This window comes from Leopardus geoffroyi, chromosome D3, assembly GCF_018350155.1.
Source record: "Leopardus geoffroyi isolate Oge1 chromosome D3, O.geoffroyi_Oge1_pat1.0, whole genome shotgun sequence".
NCBI classification, from domain to species: domain Eukaryota; kingdom Metazoa; phylum Chordata; class Mammalia; order Carnivora; family Felidae; genus Leopardus; species Leopardus geoffroyi.
The window spans coordinates 5,428,963-5,451,492 of record NC_059339.1 but is presented as its reverse complement, the minus strand read 5'-3'; the positions used below and the strand labels follow the sequence as shown (position 1 = coordinate 5,451,492).

The window sequence follows — 22,530 nt, the reverse complement described above, 5'->3', positions numbered from 1 at the left end:
GGCCTACTTACGAGTCAGGGCTCTTGGTTTCGAGTGACAGAATCCCAATTCAAGGTGACTAAAGCAACAAAGACTTTTGAGTGGCTCGTGTTACTGAAAAGTTCAGAATTTGCCGCACAACCTTCAGGCATAGCTGGATCCAGGGGCTCAAAACGGCACCATCGGGGCTCATTGCCTCTGTGTCTTCCGGGTTGGTTTCGTTCTCAGGGAGGCTCTCCCCTCATGAGGCAAGTGGCGCCAGGGGCCCGCGTCTCCCCCGCGTGCCAGCCTCAGCGGAAAGATGTGGTGTCCTCGATAGTTCCCAAACTGAATCTCATTGCATCCTTCCTGGATCACTGACCTCCCCTCTACCCAGCGATTGGGGCCAGGGGACGAAAGGATCTCATTGGCCAGGCTTAGTCACGTGCTCTCCCAGGAGTGGGGTGGGAGGAGTCAGCCTCTCCTGGTCTGCAGGTGCTGACAGGAAGGAAGAGAACTTTTTCTCCCCAACGAGACCAGGAGGCCACTGCCCGAAGGAGGAACAGACACTGAGCCATCAAAGGCAGCCGCTGCCCCCACAGAAAACGGATGACATTTCTCAGGCCCCTTTGCTAAGTCTCGTTACCGCCCACTTCACGGGCGAGTAAACTGAGACCCTGGAGGTAAAAAAATCAGTCTCTCAAAGTTACAAACTTAGTTCATGATGGAGGCAGGGTTCCCGTCCTAAGTCGATTCATCCTCCTGCTACCCGCACTGACCGTCATGCATTTACTTCCAATTGTGTCCTCCAAGAGCCTAGCCACACCGCATGCAGTCGGTGGGCAATAAACGCCCTCGAGTCAAACTGTTGTTGAGCGTCTGCCCCCCAGCGGACTGTAAGATGCCCGAGACCACGTCTGTCTTGTTCACCGTGGCATCCCGAACGCCTGACACATGGTAGGTGTTCCACAGACACTTGGCAGATGAATGCACACGCCTTACCGTTTAGCACATAGTAGGCACTCCGCAAATAGTTGGCAAATGAGCATGGCTTTAGTGCCCACACATAGTAGGTGCTTAACAAATAGCTGGTGAAGAAATGAATGAATCTCAAGCGGGAGCCAAAGCCGCCTGATGGATCGACATTTCCAGATCATTAACAAGAGAGATGGAGAAGGGCGGGGGGGGGGGGGGGGGGGGGGGGGAGGGGGAGGGGGGGCGATGAAGGAGCCTTGGTTCCTACGGAAGGTCCTAGAGAGGACCTACAGCGTCAGGGTTACTTGGAGGGGAGCACTCAGCTTTGGAAAGAGACGCTGGGTCTTTGTGAGCCAGGAGAGGGGGGAGGTGGGGCTGGCGGGAGGAAGCCAGGTCAGCCAGGGCGCAGCCAACTGGCTGTGCCAGGGACACTGTGCCCCGGGCAGGGCCCTGCCCCGCCCCGCCTGCCCCTGACCTTGCCTCATCCGACAATAGAGCATCCATTGTAAGGGGGTAATTGGGTTCCGGCACATCCCCTCCCTGGAAGCAAAGGGAAACACAATCTGCTTTCTATTTGTTACCGCGGCCAAGACTCCACTCCCTCCTCTGCCCAGCCCCCCTCCCCATCCTGGCCCTGCTGAGCCGCTGTGACATTCCTTGGCCGGATTAGAGCTGCCGGCCCAGGCTGCATAACCTGGGAGAATCTGCATGACCCGAAACCGAAAAACAGCGTAAAGGGCCTTGTGGCCCGGGGTTCACATCCTCTCCTATGGGAGCCATAAATATGGCCCTAACTGGAGTCTCTCCGCCCACATCCGGGCTCCTCTGTAGCTGTGTGGCCTTGGACCAGTCTGTCACCCTCTCTGGGCCTCAGTTTCCTCACCTGTAAAACAGGGATGACAACAGATGAGAAAGGCTGTAGGCGGCTCAGGATTGTTCATCCAGGCAGGGTTCTGGGCACGGACGCCATTCGAGTCATTATTTGGGGAGTTAGAGCCTCCTGGTCTCAGCTGACTCTGCAGAGTTGGGTGTCTCGGCCCCAGACCACTTTGAAGTGGGGAAGAAAAGGGGCACATACTCAGGGGGGCCTTCTCACGAGCCCCAGGGCTGTGCCTACTCTGCCCACTCACATCCAGCGGACCCACTGAAGGTCTGGTGTGTGCCCATCTTGTGTTGATGGGGGAGAAGCAGGGAGGTAAGGGAAGAGACATACAAAGCAGTGGAAGGTTTGGGCTCTGCCTGTGAGGGGCTGACAACCACCTGAGTTGTGTTAGAAGACAAACGGGCTCTGGGGATGGGTCCCTGAGCCCCCAAGTGGTGGAGGAGTTGAGGCAATGCAGCAGGCATGGAGGGCTTCCTGGAGGAGGTGAGGTAGGTGTGCCTCCTTCCTCTGCTGGGGATCTGGGGTCATGTATTCACCTCTCTGGGCCTTGTGACCTCATCTTTTGGAGACTTCAAGAAAACAACAGCCCCAGCCAGCCAGGCCTGTAATGGAGAGGATTAGGGCCATTCACAGAGAAACCAAAACATCTTGAACTTGGCTTTTGTTGGAGTGAGACCTTGGCCTGGGTGTGACCCTGCCCAAGGCCCTGAAGATCCAGGGAAAAGACAGACCTGCACCAAGGCTCCAGTTCCAAAAGCCGTTGGACACCCAGGCAAGTCAATTAATCTCTGAGACTTGGTTTCCCCATCTATAAAACGGGACACCATGACCTCCAGCGTGACTGTGTGTGCTTACGCTCACAGCGACTTGGCACGCAGTAGCTGCTCAATAAACCGTAGCAACTACTCCTGATTTCTAGAGCCGAGATGGTCTGAAAAACTCACGGGGACCGGCCAGGCAGCAGAACCCAGGACTTACCCGTGGGGGCTGTTTGAGACCCCACCCCCCCTTTCAGCAAACGAACTTGGACGCGGCGGTAGGGCCCAGCATTGGTTCTTCTAGGGCGTCAGGGGCACACAATCAGGTCCATTCTAACTAATCTCATGACTCAGTCCCACCATGGATGGGTGCCTGGTCTTATTTCACAGCTTTGTGTCTGTCTTTCTCTTTGTACCTTTTTTTTTTTTTTTTTTTTGGTACTTTTAAATTTCTTGTTCCATAATATAACGGACACTCCCGACTCTCCTCCCCCCATTCCGGAACAAGAATACGACTCATGGAGGTACACGTGCGTCCCCCCACCTCCCAGAAGGGAGCACGATTCCTTGATTTACTGCATATTTATATTGTCCTCACTCTGGGCCAGGAACACGATCCTGAATGGGTATTCATCATTCCCCTGCGTTTCTATATGCAGGTGTGTGTGTGTGTGTGTGTGTGTGTATGTGTGCCTAACGTGGTTCTCACACGCATGTGCTCAGAAACACTGGGAAGCCTGTGGGAACAGATTCCAGGCCCCATCCCCTGGAGGGCCCGGGAATCTGCATTTCTAACACGTTCCCCCAGAGGATGCTGCTGCTGTGGGACCACACTTTGCGAACCATTGCCCTAAATACTGCAGCACCCGAGCTGTGATTGTTTTCAAATTCCTACCAAGGGTGTGGTGTCCTTTGTAGCCTTCCGTGACCAGATTTTCTCATCCTGCCCCAGTGATTCTCAAGCAGGGGCGATTTTACCTCCCGGGGGGAACACTGGGCAATGTCTGGAGACGGTTTTGATGGTCACAAGTGGCGGGGGGGGGGGCGATGTGCTCCTGGCACCTGGGGGGTGAGAGCCTGGGGTGCTGATGAACATCCTGCAGGACAGGCCCCCGCACCAGGGAACAAGTGTGAACTTGTCCCAGGAGAAACGGAAGCATATGTCGGCGCAAAACTCCGTACGCGAATATTCACAGTATAGCACTATTCGCAAAAGCCAAAAAATGGAAACAACCCCAGGGGCGCCTGGGTGGCTCACTTGGTTGAGCATCCAGCTTTGGCTCAGGTCCTGATCTCACGGTTCGTGGGTTCGAGCCCCGCGTCGGGCTCTGTGCTGACGGCTCGGAGCCTGGAGCCTGCTTCCGATTCTGTGTCTCCCTCGCTCTCTCTGCCCCTCCCCGACTCCCCTCCTCTGTCTCCCTCTCTCTCTCGAAAAACATGAAAAAAGAAAAAAAAGCGGGAACAACCCAAACGCCCATCGACTGACGAGCACCTAAACAGACTGTGGTCTCTCCACCCGGGTGGAAAACGGTGCGAGAGGGCTCGGCGCTCTGGGGGTTTCCTTTCAGGGTTTTGAACATGTTCCACAAGTGATGGCAGGGCTCTGTGAAGAGAGTAAAACCCATCGAACTGTACGCTCTAGGAGGGTGAATTGTACCACACGCGAATTACGTCTCACTAAAGCTAGTATTGGAAAAGGACGACGGGGAAAAAATAATAGCGTCAAAGTTTGGAAACTCCGCCCTACGCTCTGCCCTGAGCGAGACGACGCGTGTTCGTTTCCACTGCTGTGTAATATTCCTCTGTGTGAACGAGCCACGATTTGCTTCCCCGTTTTCTTTCCAATGAGCGGAACGGTTGGCTCCAGATGTTGCTACGGTGAACAGGGCTGCGACGCCCCTCCTTGTACGCGTGGCCTGGGGCACGCGCGCGAGTGTCACTTTGGCGTGTCCCCGAGAGAAGAGCCGCTGAGTCGCGCGGAACAGGAAGATTCGCCGTTGCGAGAAGATGCCAGCGTTACATCGAGCTTTTTCTGTTTGCTCCGGGGCCCGGGGCTAAGTCCCCACCGGTCTTCCCACCGAACTGTACCTGCAACCGTGTCGTGGGGTCCATTTCAGAGACGAGGACACTGAGGCTCGGAGAGGCGAATTAACCGGCCTGGCCTAAAAGCGGTGGGTAATTCACGGCCTCTTCCCGCCCAGCCTGGGGTGGGGAGATGACAGGGGGTGACAACTTGTTCGGAAAACAGCCGTTACTCGTGGAGCCTCCGAGAGGCTTCCCCGGGGGGGCAGCCTGCTGAACGTTCTAGAACTCCTGGCAAACCTACATCACACGTCGCGGCCACCAGGCGCCCGGAATCCTCCCCCGCCCCGGTTTCTCCCTGCTGCCCTACACCCAAGCCCCAAGTGGTGCTTGCACCCGAGCGGGGCCGGAAGGTGCGCGAATGGTGTGCGGGGGAGGGGTGCAAACCTCAGGCTGCGTTCCAAATCCCACCGTTATCATGGACGTGCTGTGCGACCAGGGGCCGGTGGCTTGGCATCTCGGAGCAGATCTCCTCACTCAGTGAAACAGGGACATCCGATTTTTCTTTCCTTCCGATCAACATACAGCCCATTCCAAGCCCTCGTTCTTCCAAGATGATAGAAAATTCCGTCTCCGCTGCAAGACTCGGGCTCCTCCACGCTGGGTGACATCAGACACCGAACGGCTGAGAGGTCCCTCTGGCCGCTGCACCCCACCGAGGACCCTGAGATGCTTGGGATCCGGGACCATGCGGCCCCATCTGGTGTGGAACTCTTCAGCATCCATGTTGCACGGGAGGAAGGGGCTTGTCTACACTGGGACCGCTTTGCTTAGGGCACCCCCTCCCTGGTGCATGATGCGGCCTCTAGATCCTGTCGCCTCCCTGGGGCAGCCCCGCGGAATGAGGTCCCAAGGACTGCCTCCCTCCGGCCGACCCCAGCCCCCAGCGTGTGGAAATCTCTCTCCCTCTCTCGCTCCCCCTCCAGAACCAGCTCAGGACGCCGCCTGTCCCGCTGTGAGAAAACTTCCACGGGGCCATCGCCGCTGAGCCGGGGGCACCCCTCCCTGCCCCCTCGCTCCACGGTGGAGTGGGGGGTGGGTAGAGGGTTAAGGGGTTAATGCACGCAGGGCGGACGGCTCAGGAGGCCTGGCACACGGCGAATCCCCAGTAAATGGCAGTGCCCCGTGGGGACAGCAGCACGGAGCACTGAGGATCCTGCCTCTGACCTTCTCCAGGGCACGTGATCGCTTCGTAATTGCAGCAAGTAATTATTGAGCGCTCATTGTACACCAGACACCCCTCCAGATTCTGAGGGTATAGTCAGAAGTCAAGGCCTGGTCCCAGCCCCCTCTGGGCCAGAGTCGGGTCCCTGGAGAGTGGCCACCCAGGGGCCCTTTGCCTGTGAGCCTGACCCGCTTTAAAATTTCGCAGTAGACACAGGGCGACGGCTGTTCACTGAAGTCTGTAGCAGAAGGAGTGAGGGGGCCGAGTGGGGGAGGGGGGATTAGAGGCAGCAATCAGCGTCTCCAGGAGGGAGAAAAAAAGTCCCGACTTCTAGGATGGCTCCCTGATCAACAATAACGCCTCTGGCTTTCCTGCTTATAGTCACACAGTAGGGTTTTTCTGTCCTCCCAGCCCCGCCCCCAGAAGTGAGGCGAGGCCACGTGACTGGCCCGGACCAAGGAGACAGGAGCGGAAGTGAGTCAAGTTGCTCCCGAGAAGACACTGCAAGAACCGGGGCACGATTCACCCCGTGCCCAGGGACGCTGCACGTCGTAGACAGGATGCTCGCTCCGTCAGCCTGCCCCCCCCCCCCCCGGGTGAGGAAACGCAGAGCCCACAGCCGACCCCCGGAACACACGCAGCAGCAAGGAGAACTGAGTTGTGGCTGTGTCAAAAGCCAGGAGAGTTGAAGGGGTGGGGGTGGGGGGCGCTTGTTACTACAACCTAACTGAGCTGGCGCCGACCAGTACGTGCCCATTTCACAGATGTGGAAACCGAGTCTGGGAGCAGTCACGCAGCCTGCCCAGAGTCCAACGTGGAGGCACGGCCAGGACTCACAGCCTGGTCTGCCCATCGCTTGCGACCTTTCTGGAGACGAGGTGGCTCCAGGCTGAACAAAGCCAGCCACACCCCTCTCTGCTAACCCCTTCAATTAAAGCCAATTTCAAGGTCTCCTGGTTTCTAAATGAACAGCCCTGATCGTGTTCGTGAAAGGCCCTGCCTGCTCGGGCTGTGCATTTTATCAGAAGCCGCCAACAAGATAAATGGCCCTGTAACTTATTGTTCCACTGCAAAGCACCTCACAGCGAGTGGCGGTACAGATGCCAGGAATAAATCACATCTGATCTTCCGAGAGCAGGGCAGAGCTCCCGTGAGGACGTCAGAGGCAGGGGGAGGCCTGGAGCAGCTGTGGACCCGGGGGTGGGGGGGGGGGGGCGGTCTTCACTGAGGACCACAGACCTGCTGGGGGGGGTGTCTTGGTCGGGACCCCAGATGTCTGGGGTGAGCGTCGCTTTCTTCTCTGCCCAGCATCTCCTTCCTCTCCTTAAGGGTGAACAGCACCCACTTTTTCTTTGGGAAAAAGCCCCCCTCCTGGGGTCTCAGGCCTTATGGTTCAGGTCAGGCCATCCCTTCCCCCAGCAACAGAGGGTGAACACATGATCCGGCCTGGCCAGTTGGAGCCCCGCACCCCGGCCCGGCCGTGAGCGGTTCCGGGTGGGTACACGTACCACGTGATGGGGCTTATCAAGTCTCTACTTCTGTTGAAACCCTAAGACAAGAGTAGTCGTTTTTTCAAAATGTTTATCTATTTTGAGAGAGGGAGAGAGAGAGAGAGAAACAGCGCAAGCGGGGGAGGGGCAGAGAGCGAGAGGGAGAGAGAGAATCCCAAGCAGGCCCCACACTGTCAGCGCAGAGCCCAGTGCGGGGCTCGAACTCATGACCCGTGAGATCATGACCTGAGCCGAAATCAAGAGTCGGACGCTTACCCGACTGGCCACCCAGGCGCCCCAGGAGAAGTTCTTCTAAACCAAGTTGCTTGCAGAAGGGATGTCCTTTTCACTGTGGTATCTCCAGCTCCCAATACAATTATACACTCATAGTAGGTGCTCAATAAAAACGTGCTGAAGGAATGAGTAAGCCAGCTGGAGTCAAGGCAGCCGGGTTCTTGTCCGGGCTTAGACACGTGAACTGTAATGTTGAGAAGCTCTTCTCCCCACTCTGGGCCTCAGCGTCCTTGTCTACAGAATGAGGTTAATAACAGCACTTAGCAATAGCAGGTTTCGTCAGCCCGCCGTCGTCACCAGTTGGCTGCGTAACAAGCGGCCCCTCAACTCAGTGGCTTCAAACAACAATCACGCGGGGCACCTGGCTGGCTCAGTTGGTAGAGCGTGTGGCTCTTGTCTTGGGGTTCGAGCCCCACGTGAGGGGTAGAGATTACTTTAAAATACAATTGTAAAATAAACCATCACGCATTATCAGTTACACCCCTGCCCGGGGCTGATCCAGGCCCGGCTTGGCTGGCCCACCTGTCTCTCAACCCCCGTGGATCAGTGTTTGTCCCACACGATGGCAAAGGTGCAGAAAAGGACAAGGTCCCTTGAGGGCCAGGCACAGCATCAGTGACACTTCATTCGTTCGGCTAAAGCAGGTCAGAGCAGGGGACTTATGCTCTTGTGGGGAAGGGAGAAGAGCGGAGGCCAGCCGTGCGCCCTCCACGCGGGCGCGACGTGTTTCCTTGCTGCGCGTTTCCTTCCACGCGACGTGTTTCCTCGCTGCGCACCTGCCTTTTCCCCCAGAACGGAACCTCCCGGGGTGCACGGCCCTTTATCTGCTCTGCTCACTGCAGAAGCTCCAGCACCTGGAACAGGCCTGGGACAGAGTAGATGCTCAGCAAATACTTGTGCAAAGACTGAGCTCCCCGCACCGTCGTGAGGACAAACCCAGGTCAGGGACGCGAACGACGTGTCGAGAATTACAAGATCCCTCCAAGAGTCCGTCCCGATCCTGTACCCCATACCCTGGCCCGGAATCCGCTCCCCCTACTCGGGGATTGTCCCAGCTCAGGCCCCTGATAAACAACAGAGCCAATTGCGGGTGGGGGTGTCACATCTGGGGACCTGCCTCCTGACCTCGGCCAGTCTGTGCTCAGTTGTGTCTCTCGTTCTCGTCCGGCCTGGGGATCCTGGGGAGCCCTCCCCCGTGGCGGCTCAAACCCATCCCCCTGGATCAGGAAGTTCAGGTTCGGCTGAGACCTGCTGAGGTCACAGGTCTCTCTGGGCTGAGGAGGAAGTGTCCCGAAGGGCCCCAGGACCGAGGGACAGCCTACCACGGCTGCGTGCTTGTCCGAGGGTCCCCGAGGCCACGGTGCTGCCCCGTGTGGTTTCCCCGGAGCGCTCTCTCCTATCTCTTGAAAACAGCAAAGTCGCAGAGCCCCCGGCCCCCTCCCTGTCTGCTCTTCCCCAAGGAAGCCTCCCCACACCCCCCCCACGTCCATCTGGCCCTCAGCACAGCCCTCCCTCCTGGTGGCCCGGCCTCCCCCACGGCCGCCCAGCACGCAGGAAACCTCTCCAGTCTGCCCCCGCGCTCAGCACAAAAACCTTCCCCCTCTCCAGGCCCAGCCGAAAGAACCAAATGTTCCTCTATTATGCAAGCTCATTTCTCTCTTCCTGCCGGGCCGAAATTGCAATCTGAACAGGGGAGGAGGAGGCCTGGCTGGGGAGGCCTCTGAATCAGGAAGCTGAACATCTGTGAAGGCAGGAAACCTCCCTCCTGCCCTGCCCACGGCCACACTGTCACCAGCCCTCACCCTTCCCGCAGCCCGGCCGGGCCGGCCACCAAACTCCAACCCAGCCCGTCCCTCGGGCTTCCCCGGGGCAGAAAAACTCAGGGTGTGTTCCCATAGAGCTTAAAGGCAGGTCAGCTACAACACATTCCCCCTCCCCACCCCCCACCCCGCCCCGGGGTCGGGGGAGAGGGGGGAGAGGTGTCACAGGCATGATCATCAGACAAGAACTTTGCCTAAAACAACACGTGGGTTTTATCTGCTGAGCGCGGGCTCTGTGCCAGGCACTGCTCTCATTCTCCCTTCTCCCTTCATGGATCCATACTATTCTTATCCCCATTTCACAGAGGAGAACCCTGAGGCTCAGCGCAGGCAACTCATGTGCGAAAACACAACTAGGAATCAGCAGAGCCGGGATCCAAACCAGGCCCCGGGACCCTGAGCTTGCCCAGTTGACGCCTGTCAAACGTGTGATCACTGTTCTTGCCTCAGAGGCTTTCTCCGCCAGGCGACAACATACTACCTCTTGTCCAGCAGTCCTGCTTCTGGGCGTATACCCAGAAGGGTCGGGGCAGGATCTGGAAGAGGTATCTGTACGCTCTATGTTCGTGGCAGCGCGATTCGAGGTAGCTAAAACACGGGAGCCGTCCAAGTGCCCAGCTGCGGACGGATGGGTAAGCAAAATGTGGTCTAGCCACACGATGGAGTATTATTCAGCCTTGAAAAAGGAGACCTGTTGAAAAAAAAAAGGAAAGACAAAGAAAGAAAAGAAAGGAAAGGAACGGAAAAGAACGGAAAAGAAAAGAAAAGAAAGGAAAGGAAAGGAAAGGAAAAGAAAAAAGAAAAGAAAAGAAAGGAAAGAAAAAGAAAAGAAAAGAAAAGAAAGGAAAGGAAAGGAAAGGAAAAGAAAAGAAAAAAGAAAAGAAAAGAAAAGAAAAGAGAGGAAAGGAACGGAAAAGAAAAGAAAAGAAAGGCAAGGAAAGGAAAAGAAAAGAAAATAAAGGAAAGAAAAAGAAAAGAAAAGAAAAGAAAAGAAAGGAAAGGAAAGGAAAGGAAAGGAATGGAAAAGAAAAAAGAAAAGAAAAGAAAGGAAAGAAAAAGAAAAGAAAAGAAAAGAAAAGAAAAGAAAGGAAAGGAAAGGAAAGGAATGGAAAAGAAAAGAAAAGAAAGGAAAGGAAAGGAAAGGAAAGGAAAAGAAAAAAGAAAAGAAAAGAAAGGAAAGGAAAGGAAAGGAAAGGAAAAGAAAAGAAAAAAGAAAAGAAAAGAAAGGAACGGAACAGAAAAGAAAAGAAAAGAAAAGAAAGGAAAAGAACGGAAAAGAAAAGAAAAGAAAAGAAAAGAAAGGAAAGAAAAAGAAAAGAAAAGAAAAGAAAGGAAAGGAAAGGAAAGGAATGGAAAAGAAAAGAAAAGAAAGGAAAGGAAAGGAAAGGAAAGGAAAGGAATGGAAAAGAAAAGAAAAGAAAGGAAAGGAAAGGAAAAGAAAAGAAAAAAGAAAAGAAAGGAACGGAACAGAAAAGAAAAGAAAAGAGAGGAAAGGAAAGGAAAAGAAAGGAAAGGAAAGGAAAAGAAAGAAAAGAAAAAAAAAAAAAGAAAGAAAAGAAAAAAAAAAAAAAAAAAAAAAAAAAAAAGAAAAGAAAAGAAAAGAAAGGAAAGGAAAGGAAAGGAATGGAAAAGAAAAGAAAGGAACGGAACAGAAAAGAAAAGAAAAGAAAAGAAAAGAGAGGAAAGGAAAGGAAAGGAAAAGAAAAGAAAAGAAAAAAGAAAAGAAAAGAGAGGAAAGGAACGGAAAAGAAAAGAAAGAAAAGAAAAGAAAAAAGAAAAGAAAAGAAAGGAAAGGAGACCTGTTTCTGACCCCTGCTCCTCCATGGACGAGCCTGGAGGGTACGATGCTGAGTGAACGAAGCCAGCCGCCGAAGGACGGATACGGCCTGACCGCACTTCCACGAGGCACCCAGAGGAGCCACGTTCCTAGAGACAGAAAGTAGGATGGTGGGCGCCAGGGGCCGGGGAGGGGACCGGGGAGTCCGTGTTTCTCGGGGACAGAAGGTGGGTTTGACAGCTGAGAGTTCCGGAGACTCGTGTGACAATGATGCGAACATACCGAACGCCGCGAGACCGTTCGCACACCGTGAGAGGTGTGCAGCCGGCTGGATGTCGTAAGAACTTGACTCGGTCTGTGCCAGATTGCCCTGAAGGTCCCAATTCCACACCCCGACCCGTCTCCGTGCCCTTCACGGGCCCCGAGGCTGGTTCCAGCCAATGAGAGTAGGGGTGTGTTCCTGCCTGCCCTCCCACCCCTCTGCTGTCACCGAGGCTCTCGCCCCGGGCAAGCTGGCTGGAAGAGAGACCAGGGGACACAGAGCCCCTCCAGCAGCCGCCGGCCGGCCACCCCAGACACGTGCATATGCCCAGTTGAGACAGGAGACCTCCACCCTCGCCCAGCCTCAACTGCCGGCCTGCAGACTCACAGCTCGAATACATGCTTCCCGGTTGAGGTCACCGATATTTGGTGCCACTTGTTACGCGGCGTTATTCTGCCAGTAGGTAACTCATATGGACTCACATGAAAGGCCTCCAACCATCCAACTGTTCCAGCACATGCCTATCGTTAAACACCTACTCTCTGTATCCAGGAACAGAGCTGCCTTCGCGGCACCCGCAGTTGAGAAGCGGGGGGAGACAGACTCAGACCCAAGTACTCATGTTGGTATGATCCGGGGAAGGCCTGAGGCCTAGAGACCGCAGGGAAAGCACATGTCCCAGGTTGGGAAGTCAGGGAAGGCTTCCTGGAGGAGGAGGCGATGAAACGGAGGCCTGGAGAAGTGAGAGACAGCCAGACTAGAGGTTGTGTGTAGGCAGGAGCGGGGAGGGGAGTCCCAGGCGGAAGGAAAGGGTGAAGGCCTGGGCCGGCGGGGAGACAGAGCCGGGCTGCTCAGACGGTAGGCAAGGACATTGGGAACGCTGTGCTGAAATCCTCAGGGGGGCAAGACTGTCCCGAGGGCCCACGGGGAGTTCAGCCTCATGCTGCAGGATCGGCCGTGCACTTGGGAAAGATCCCTCGGGGCAGCCGTGGAGGCCGACTTCAGTTAGAGGTCCCCTTCAGTTAGAGGTCCCCGTGGCAAAGTGTGGCGGGGCGGGTCCCCGATCGCCAGCGGCGGCCGGTGGCCGGCTGCCTTGGCTGCCCCTTGCCGCCCCGGGCCCCCTCGTGGGCAGCGATGGGGAGACGGAGGCCGCCCCGGGGTAGGCCTCTGCGTCATCGAGCCCACTCCCCAGGGACCGGCGTGGTGGCAGGAGGGAGGATCCCCGCCAAATGTCCGTCCTCTGCCTACCCAATGAGCAGGCCGCCGCCAGCAGCAGGAGACGCCCCTGCCCAATCGGGAGCCAGGTCCGCGCCCCGTGAGTTTGCGGATTCTGGGCAGCGGCTGGGGACAGCCAGCCAGCACCCTCCCGCCAGCCGCACCCGGCCAGGCAGCCGGCACCTCTGTCCCCAGCCAGCCTCCCCCCCCCCCGCCCCCCATCGGCAAGACCCTACATCCATCAGCCGGGACCGTCCCCTGGCATCCATCACTCCGGAAAAGAGAAATCAAGACATTGCCATATCGTTGTGCCGGGATTAATGTCCCTGCTGTGAAAACAAACGTCGCGTCTTCCCGCCAACATTTATTTTTGATAAATGCTGTGACTTTGCCTTGACATTTCGGAAGCAGCGGGAGACCATTACCCGGTGACAATGTTCTATTCCACTGACATTATCTCTTAATTATAATATGCAAGTAATGCTGAAAAAAATGGCCCATAAATAGCTCGTTGGGAGTTGCCGCATTCTGCCCTGTCGGGAAATGCTGAAGGATTTCATTCAGGGCTTGCAAATAAGGGAGACAGATGGATATCTTGGGGCCCCGTATGTGTCCTGCCTCTTCAATGACAAAGCTCAAAGCTCGCAGGGTGGCAGGACGTGGCAGGGAGGCGATGACTCCAGGGCAGGCAGCCGGGCTTCCTGCCGACCCCGAGCCCCCTCCCCCCGCCCCCTCCCCCAAATCAGGGGGCCTCCACCCCCCCACACACCCACTAACTCCAGTCTTGCAAAAATGGTGTGCGGTTAGCACAGAGGAGACAGGCAGTGATCACACCCCCCCCCCCCCCCCCCGGAAATTAATTTCCTCCAGGGGCAGGGAGGTCGAGGGAAGGGCTTCTGGAGGAAATTCCCCTTTGCAGCTCCTCTGGGGCCTCAAGAACAGAAGAAACATTTGCCAGAGTTCCCGGGGAACGGGGTTCCGGGAGGGGTTCCAGGGGCTCTGGAACGGGCCGAGAAAGGGACGGCAGACGCCGACGGAAAAGGCTTTCGGAGACTCGAGGGGCAACCACCAGTGGGGCTCACGCGATGGGCATTTCTGGGGACACTTTGGGGCGAGACGGGCCGCGTTGAGTCACATCTTGAAAAGCCTCCTCGCTCCAAACACAGTCGAAACTCAGTCAAACAGTCAAAACTCAAAAACAGTCAAAGCTCAGACTCAAACCGATGGTTCCCAAGCAGGGGTGATTTTGCCCCCGGGGGACACCCGGCTGGCACACAATCCATAGTTTCTAGATGGGTGGAGGAAAGGGGGGGCGGGTAAGTACAAAACCAGACCCTGTATCTACAGCTGAGAAGGACAAAAATCTTCCCATCCATCCTTTGGGGCAGTTACTAGACTTTCTCTTTATTTTACAGGGGAGGAAACCCAGGGCTGGCGGGGAGGGGACATGCCCAGTCACAGCCGCAGTTAGGGAGAACGGGGTGCCGGGCAGAGGGCGGCCTGGGCTCAGATCCTGGCCGTATCACTAGCCAGCTGGTCAGCTTGGGGGAGCAACTCAACCTCTCTGGGCCTTTTTCTGCCTCTACTGTAAAATGGGCTCTTAAACCCACTCCACGGGGCGGCATGTGGACCGGCCGCGGTGGCCCCCGAACATGGAGCGAGACGTGGAATCCGGGACCAGTGGTTGGAGAGGTTTTCATCAAGGGGGGGCTGCCACCCGGTCGCCCTCCAGGACAAGGGCAAAGCGGAGAGGGACGGGGTGGGACCGGAGGACGACTGAAGAATGCCCAGCACAGCAGGAAAGGCAGACCTGAAGCCCCACGGGCTCCAAGTGCACACTGAGCCCTCACGGGCTGTGTGACCCGGGGCCAGTGGCTCGCCCTCTCTGAGCCTCACTTTCTCATCGCGTTGCCGGGACCGAATGACTTCGCGGAGAGAGGCACATACACCAGGCCAGGGCGGGGACCTGTCGGAGCCACACGGCCCCGCGTCACCGCGTTCGTTTCCCGTCGCTGCCGCAGCCAGCGAGCACACGGCCGGCGGCCGCCCTTTGTTCTCTTACGGTTCCGGAGGCCAGACGTCAAAATCAGGACGCCGGCAGGACCGCGCTCCTTCGGGAGGCTCTGGGGGGGGGAGTCTGGTCCTCGTTGCAGTTTCTCGAGATGCCCACACCCCTTGGCTCCCATGCGTCCCGGCATCCTCTGCTTCCGTCCTCTCCGGCCTCCGTCTCAGACTCGGACCCTCCGGCCTCCCTCTCGGAAGGACCCTCGTGACCACAGAGGGCCACCCGCGTGACCTGGGTTGAGCTACTTGCTTCGTGATCCTTCCCTGAGCCGCGTCTTCGAAGCCGCTTTGCCACGTGAGGTCACACGTTCTCAGGGTCTGCGGGTCAGGTCCTCGCCCCCCCCCCAGGCTTCAGCGGGGGGGGGGGGGACGCAGTCGTCACCGTCACGATTTCCGTCTCCCCCCCTCCGTGCGGTTTGCGCCTCGCCGCTCAACGTTGCTCCTCCAGATACAGCGCTGGGACTCGAGGGGTAACGTTCAAGTGGCAGCAGGGAGGAAACGAGGGGCTGCTGGGCCGTGGGACAGTCCGGGGCGGTCCACACACTGCTGATGTGTTTGCCGTGGCCAGGACAGCCCTCCGCCAGCTTCTAGAAGTCTGTTCCCAAGAGGTCAGGCTCAGCGCAGGGTCGCAGGCTCCAATGCCACCAGGGCGTGGCAGCATTTCGGCAGCGAGGGCGGCCCGGCGGTGACACAGAATATTCGTCCTTTCTCAAAGCAGCAGTCACCCAGGGCACCGCGGACAGGCAGGCGTGAGGCCCCTGGGTGCCCAGATCTTCTGATTTTGCAAAGGTAGCCGAAGCACAGGTTTTGTACGAACTCCCTCGAGTTTGAAATCTTGGCCGCTAGTTTAGTTTTTGTTTCCCCCCTGCACACGGTGTAAGCCAAAGTCAACATGTCTGTGGGCCACTGGCTTGCACCCCCTGGTCTGGTCCAAGGCCATCCCTTCCCCCCGGGACACTACCTGGAGTTACCCTAGAACTTGCACTGCCCTGGGGTCACGGCCAGAGACAACAAGCCACGGCAGGTCCCTGCCAATGGGCCCCCAGGGGACACGCACCTGAAGCTCGATGACCCTCCGCCTCCCGCTGACCCCGCTCTTTGCCTCCAGAGCCCTGTGTCGCATCAGTGCCACAGAACTGCCCTAGACCAGCTGGCCACTGGCTAGATAGGTCATAGCCACGAGCCTCGAGGGCTTCTCCCGTACAATGGGGATAAGGATAGTTTCCGTCACGGGCCGTGGTGAGCGTGGGACGAGGGGACGCAGGTAGGGTTAGTTTAGGGGGGCCGGGCACACAGTAGGTTCTCAGCCAACAGGGTGAAGATAATCAAACCCAGAAAGCACAAAGCTTGCCTTGGCCGGAAGTCGCCTTGAGAAGGGAAGGAAGCCCGGGACGGCGCTGTGTATTTCTTCCTCTGGTTCCCAAGCGCGTCACGAGAGACCAGCGCAGGGGACGCACACAGGATTTGGGGGCGAAGAGCTGCGTTGGAATCCCGGCTCCCACGCTACCTGGCTGTGCAGCTTGGAGCGGCTCACTCAACCTCTCTGAGCCTCAACTTCCTCATCTGTAAAATGCGGGGAATTCCTCCTCCCAGGAGGAATCTGTAGGGACTCGCAGACATAAGGGACTCGCAAAAAGGCATTTGAAAAACGTTGGTGGCCTTTCAGAAATGCCCGAGACCCCCCCTTTTCAGCGCAGTCTCTGATTTAGGGGCACATGTGCTCCCCAGGCAAAGTCAATACTGGCCTCTGCCCAAGGCCTGGCGCCGTGACTGACGTCACCGCGGGCCGCCCGGGGTGACCTGGCCTGAAACGGTCACAATCTGCCTGCTGCCTCCTTCGGAGGGAGGGGCTCCCCCAGTCCCTGTCTGCCTGCCACCAATGGTATCTCCAGACCTGCTTTCCGTCCCCCCGTGGGCCCAGAACAAAGCGAATGGCCCCATTTTCCTCGCGCACCCAGCCGAGGGAGGAGACAACGCCACGGCAGAAGCACGGGACCCCAGGGGGTCAGGAATCTGGGTCTGCTTTGCTCGCTACTCTGTCCCCCGTGCCTTGAGCAGGACCCGGCAAGACGTGAGCACTCGACAAATATTTGTTGACTTAAGAGAGAAAACTCTACCCGTTCCCGCCTGGTCACTGTGTGCCAGGTGCTGTGTTAAGTCCCTCCGATCCATGCTTTCGTGGAACCCCCCACGACGTTCCCAGAGGCGGGTCATGACAGTCGAGGTGGTCTAGGTTATGGATGCCGCGGTAAGAGTCCCCTGGATCTTCGCAGCTTCCGACAACCGAGGTTTGTCTTGTGCTCATTGTACACAAGTCAGCTCGGGGCTGTGTCCTGGGGAAGTCCTCATCCTGGGACCCAGGCTGATGGAAGGGTCAGCATCTCAGACGCCGCCCGCCGTCGGGGCAGAGGGAAAAGGAGTTCTGAAGGTTGTCACAGCAGCAGTTAAATGCCACAGTCCACAGAGTGTTCCAGATAACCGTCCGCTCTCGTGAGAATCACACGACCCCATCCAACCACGGGGCTGCCAGGAAAGCAGCCTTCTCCGTGTGCCCGGAAGGTGACAGTTAGAAATCTGTCGTGGACACGTGACTCGGGGCTACGACACTGGGATTTTTATGGCCCCCGTTTTTACACACGAGGATGTTGAGGTTCAGAGAGGTCAAGTGACTTGCCCAAGGTCACACAGCTAGCAACTCACAGATTCGGGATTCGTACCCGGTTCTGACTCCAAAAACCAGTGTCTCAGCTGTTACCACTTACAAACGCCAGAGTATGATCTATTTTCCCCGGTTTGTGCAGAAGATAAACGCATCCCATGACTTCGGCTGATGGAAGGCACCCACCTACACGCCTCCAGAAAGGGGTTTATAGCCACAGACACGCATGCCTAAATTATACGACTAACACACAAAGGCAAGTCCTGCTCAGAAACCGACAGACTGAGTCTTGTCCAAGTTGTGTTTCGTTTGGCCCACGTAGTACTTTATTTAATTGGCACTCGTTGCCAATAATTAAAAATCGGGAAATTTCACCTTCTTCAAAGCCGTCTCCTTTTGAAAATTAAACCAAAAATTAGACGACTTGGCCACAATAGCCGGCATCCAGCCTAACAAGGCGGCCGCGGGCGCGACTGAAGGCAAAGCCAGGCTCTCAGGTGACGTGAAGGCAGCCTGGGCCCGCGGGTGGAGGGAGGGGCGTCACTCGCCCAGAGCGCAGCCCGCAAAATACTGCTCTCTTCGAGCTCGGATCTGACATCCCAGCCGTCTTGCTTTCGTGAAACGTCATCCGTCTTCCATAATGGTGTCACCTGTATCACTTCAGAAGTGTTAGGGGAGCCTGGCGACTCAGTCGGATAAGCGTCCAGCTCTCGGTCTTGGCTCGGGTCATGATCTCTCATGGTTCAGGAGTCCGAGCCCCGCATCGGACTCTGGGCCGATGGTGCAGAGCCCGCTTGGGATTCTCTCTCTCCCCTCTCTCTCTGCCCCTCCCCTGCTTGCTCCCTCTCTCGAACATAAATAAGTAAATAAACTTAAAAAAAATTTTGGGGGAGGTGCCTGGGTGGCTCCGTCGGTTGAACGTCCGACTTCGGCTCAGGTCACGATCTCGCGGTCCGTGGGTTCGAGCCCCGCGTGGGGCTCTGTGCTGACCGCTCGGAGCCTGGAGTCTGCTTCGGATTCTGTGCCTCCTTCTCTCTCTGCCCCTCCTCCGATCATGCTCTGTCTCTCTCTGTCTCAAAAATAAATTAAAAAAAAAATTTTTTTTTAAGTGTTGTCAAAATGTTGCTCTGAGGGAGGCCAAGCATCCACTGCTGCCTGGTTCTGTGGGCATTTGAACTCGCCTGCACTGACCTCCATCATCTAAAGAAGTCGGGTTTACACACAAAGCCCCCCAAAGACACAGCGGTGTGAGGATGCCCCGGGCGTGTTTGACAGTGACACCTCCTGGTGGCGCCCGGTATTACAGCTCAGCCCCGCGAGACCTGGCGCTCGTTAAGGTGAACCGCATTCTGGGTGCTAGGGTCGGTTCCCAGACTGCTTCGCGAACAGATGTCAAAGTCTTACGCTATTTCCAGCCCCAAGTGCGTAAAAGCTCCTTCTTTACAGCCCTCGTGAGGAGCTGCGAAATGAACGGGGGCAGGAGTTCTAATTCCTGTTGGCAGGGACACAGAGGGGTCCCAGCGACTTGCCCGAGGGACACGGTGAATCAGGCCTGTGCCGCAAACAGCTCCAAACCCTGCCGCCTGCCTGATCCCCAAGGCTGAGCTCACGGAAGAAATCATGTCCCTCCGTCAGACGGCTGCCGTGGCCACCGCCTGAGACCACAGAGCTGAACGTACCACGAAGCAGGCCCAGACACGTGAGTGTCTCCTCAGAGAGCCTCCGTCCCCCAAAATGGGAGACATCCTGCAGCCCGGGGACAAGCAGACGGGGTGGGTCATGGAAACAGACAGAAGATCCCAGGGACCAGAAGAATGTTCCAGAGCTCTGGAAAACTGCCGCGGGCCCGGCCGCCACTTTCGTGCCTTCCACAGCAACGTGGTTCGAACCCATCTGCCGGAATGTTTTCCCAGGGGAGAGGAAGTCCTACTCCGTGATGGAAATTGAGGAGGTAAATGAGACCTAGTTTGCAGAAATGTGCCTCCTGGCCAGCGTTGTTCGGACATCTGTTCCTTAGAGCCGAATTCAAACGGCTCCCTCGCAAAGGCCCCGCCTTTCTCAGCCTGGATCTTGTCAGGTCAGCCGTGCCTAAGGCTTTGTGGCCTTGTGGCCAAGGTGCCGTGAAATCTGGACGCGTCCGTGACTCCAGACTCCAAGATATTGCCACTTGGCCTTCACCCTCTGGGAGAAACACCGGGCCCGGAACCTTCTGGAGCTAGCTCCTGAACCACAGGGAGGGAGGTCCGCAACGCGGGACCCCAGCCGAAAACGAAACGGTGGACCTTATTCAAAAGTCTCAGGGCGCCTGGGTGGCTCAGTCGGTTGAGCGTCCGACTTCGGCTCGGGTCATGATCTCGCGGTCTGTGAGTTCGAGCCCCGCGTCGGTCTCTGGGCTGACAGCTCGGAGCCTGGAGCCTGCTTCAGATTCTGGGCCTCCCTCTCTCTCTCTGACCTCTCCCGCTCATGCTGTCTCTCTCTGTCTCTCAAAAATAAATAAACACTAAAAAAAAAATTTTTTTTTCAAAAGTCCCAGCTGCTTCCCCACCCCCCATCTGCTGCCCTCTCGTTCAAGTTTTGTTGTGAGGGTTGGAGACCACGCACGGTTTCTAGAAATGTTAACCCTTACTCCCCTTCTTTCCCTTCCATCGTCAGCCTCTTTTGGAGGGAGCTGGGAGCCCTTCCACGGGGGCTCGGGCACGTCCACGGCATACAGAGCCTCCTTCTAGACGGACTTGGGGTTGTCTCTGTGGGGAGTGCGCCTTGCCATCCGCCCCGCCCCCCGGCTTCTCAGAGTCTCCAGAACCAGGACCTGTGTGTCCCTCGGGTCGGAAACGAAGCCGGTTCCCCAGTGGGATTCCAGGAGGGATACGAAAAAAGCGGTCTCTGGCTACAGGCACCGATATGAGTCCTGGTCAACCGGACGACAAGGAGGCGTGTAGGGCAGCGGCCGAGCACGTAGGCCTTGGATCCAGCTGCCCGGGGTTCCGATCTGGGCTCTGAGGATTCCCAGCCGTAAGACCTTGGACATTGACTTCACCTCTCTGGACTCAGTTTCCTCGTTGGTACCTGGATCGTGGGGAAACGCTCACCCACCGTTAGCAACAGGCAGAGCCCAGCTCTGGTCTGACACTTTATTTTAGTTATTTTATTTTATTAATGTTTACTTATTTTTGAGAGAGCAGGGGGAGGGGCAGAGAGAGAGGGAGACCCAGAATCCGAAGCAGGCTCCAGGCTCCGAGCGGTCAGCCGAGAGCCCGACGCGGGGCTCGAACCCACGGACTGTGAGATCGCGACCCGAGCCGGAGTCGGACGCTTAACCCAAGAGCCCCCAGTTTTTAATTTTTTTAAGTTTATTTGTTTTGAGGGAGAGACAGAGAGAGAGCACGTGTGCAGAACAGGGGCAGAGAGAGGGAGAGAGAAAGAATCCCAAACAGGTTCTGCCTGTCAGCCCAGAGCCCCCTGCGGGGCTCGATCCCACAAACCCTGAGATCATGACCTGAGCTGAAACCAAGAGCCAGACGCTTAACCAGCTGAGCCACCCAGGCGCCCCTCTGGTCTGACACTTTGTATCCGCTGGGCATCCAAAGTTTTGATCTTGCTGGCGTCGGTCCCTGGGGGACCAAGGGGTCAGGGCGGGGCTGGGCCCTGAGTTCACCAGAGTTCCACAGTCAGACTCAGGGGCCGCTGTGGAAGCCAGGTCCCGACACCCAGAGCCAAAGACTCATACTCATTTCCCGTTACCCAAACCTGCCTTCTGCCGACAGGACTAATTCCTATTTTCAGCCTCCCCCACTAAGTTCACACGGGTAGATTGCAGGGCATGTTGAGGTGTGGAAACGGTTGGCTTGTTCAACGTGAACGTACAGAGGGACCCGGATTGTGCAGCCCCGGCCCGTCAACTTTTCATTTTTGACGTGTGATTTATCCAGAACCTCACAATACAGTCGTGGCGGGGTGCCGCGGGCGGCCGGAGAGGCCCGGGTGCGGGAACCGGGGCCGCCAGGCGCACGGCGGTCCCGCAGCGCCCCCTGGTGGCCGCGGCCGGCACTCGCTCGCTCTCTCCGGCCACTAAGCCTCGGTCATTCCTTCCTCTGCTCAGCCGAGACTCATTTGCACACACGCCTGACCAGGGGCTGCGGACGCAGCGGGGACCCCCACAGACCCGGTGCCCACCCTCCCCTCGGGAGCGCGGAGTCTAAGGAAGGAGGTCCAGCGCTCTTCGTGAGAGTGAGGGCATGCACCCTCCCCTAGAGGAGTCACTTAGGAAGCTAGAGGGCAGGAGAGGCGTGGAACGTGCCTCGGTTTCCTCTCCTGTAAAACCGGCCGAGTTCTCCTGCCCCAGGCATCGCAGGGGTGCTTTGAGGGCCCCCGGGCACGAGCAGGGGGCAGGGGAGGTGTTACTGTATAGAGTGCCTCCTGCTGGATCCCTCTGCACCCACACCTGTCCCCACTGCAACTCCCACGCAGCAGAAACAGCAATCCTGTCGCTTCCCAACTTAAAACCCGCCAGTGGCTCCCATTGTGCTTAACATCCGAACTACAGGGCCCCGCCTGGTTGAGTCCCTGCCTAACTCGCCATCTCATCTCCCTCCCCATCCCCCACCCGCACAGCTGACCAAGCTGCAGCTACAGCCCACTGGTCTCTGGTCTGCAGGTCGCTGCCTCAGGGCCTTTGCACATGCGGTGCCCAGTTCCTAAAGTGCTCTTTTCGCGAGTCCTTCAAATCCCTCGGGAATTAGCATCAATGGCACTTCTCAGGGGACACTTCTAAAACACTTGTCATCATGCCACCTTGTTTTTATGTCTTTCCTGGCGTTCATCACTCTCTGGAGGTATCTTGCTTTTTCCTTTACTTGTTTGCTGCCCCCACCCCCACCCCCACCAGAACGCGAGCCTGGGAGGGCAGGGACCGCTCCCGCTTTATTTGCCCCCACACTTCTGTGGCAGAGCACAGCGGTGCTCTGACAGATCCAAATAGGTCCCTTTTGACTGCTTTTGTGCACCGCTGGAGTCTGTGTACTTCCACGCCCAAACCCTTGGGCTGCGAGAGCCCCCTTTGTCCTCCTGGGACGCCCCGTGGCTCGGGACACCCCTTTGTCTCAGCCGCTCCAACTGAGGGACCCAAACA

At 57.1% G+C, this 22,530-nt stretch overlaps 1 protein-coding gene across 1 annotated transcript in view; it reads right to left on the bottom strand.

Moving 5' to 3' along the window:
• Positions 1–7,669: 7,669 nt before the first annotated feature.
• Positions 7,670–22,530, bottom strand: part of SCARB1 (scavenger receptor class B member 1) — an 84,324-nt gene continuing 69,463 nt past the window's right edge. The window contains exon 12 of the mRNA XM_045457126.1: positions 7,670–7,839. Within this exon, the coding sequence (XP_045313082.1) occupies positions 7,777–7,839 (63 nt within the window). The 3' untranslated portion in view covers positions 7,670–7,776. The remainder of the gene's footprint in view (positions 7,840–22,530) is intronic.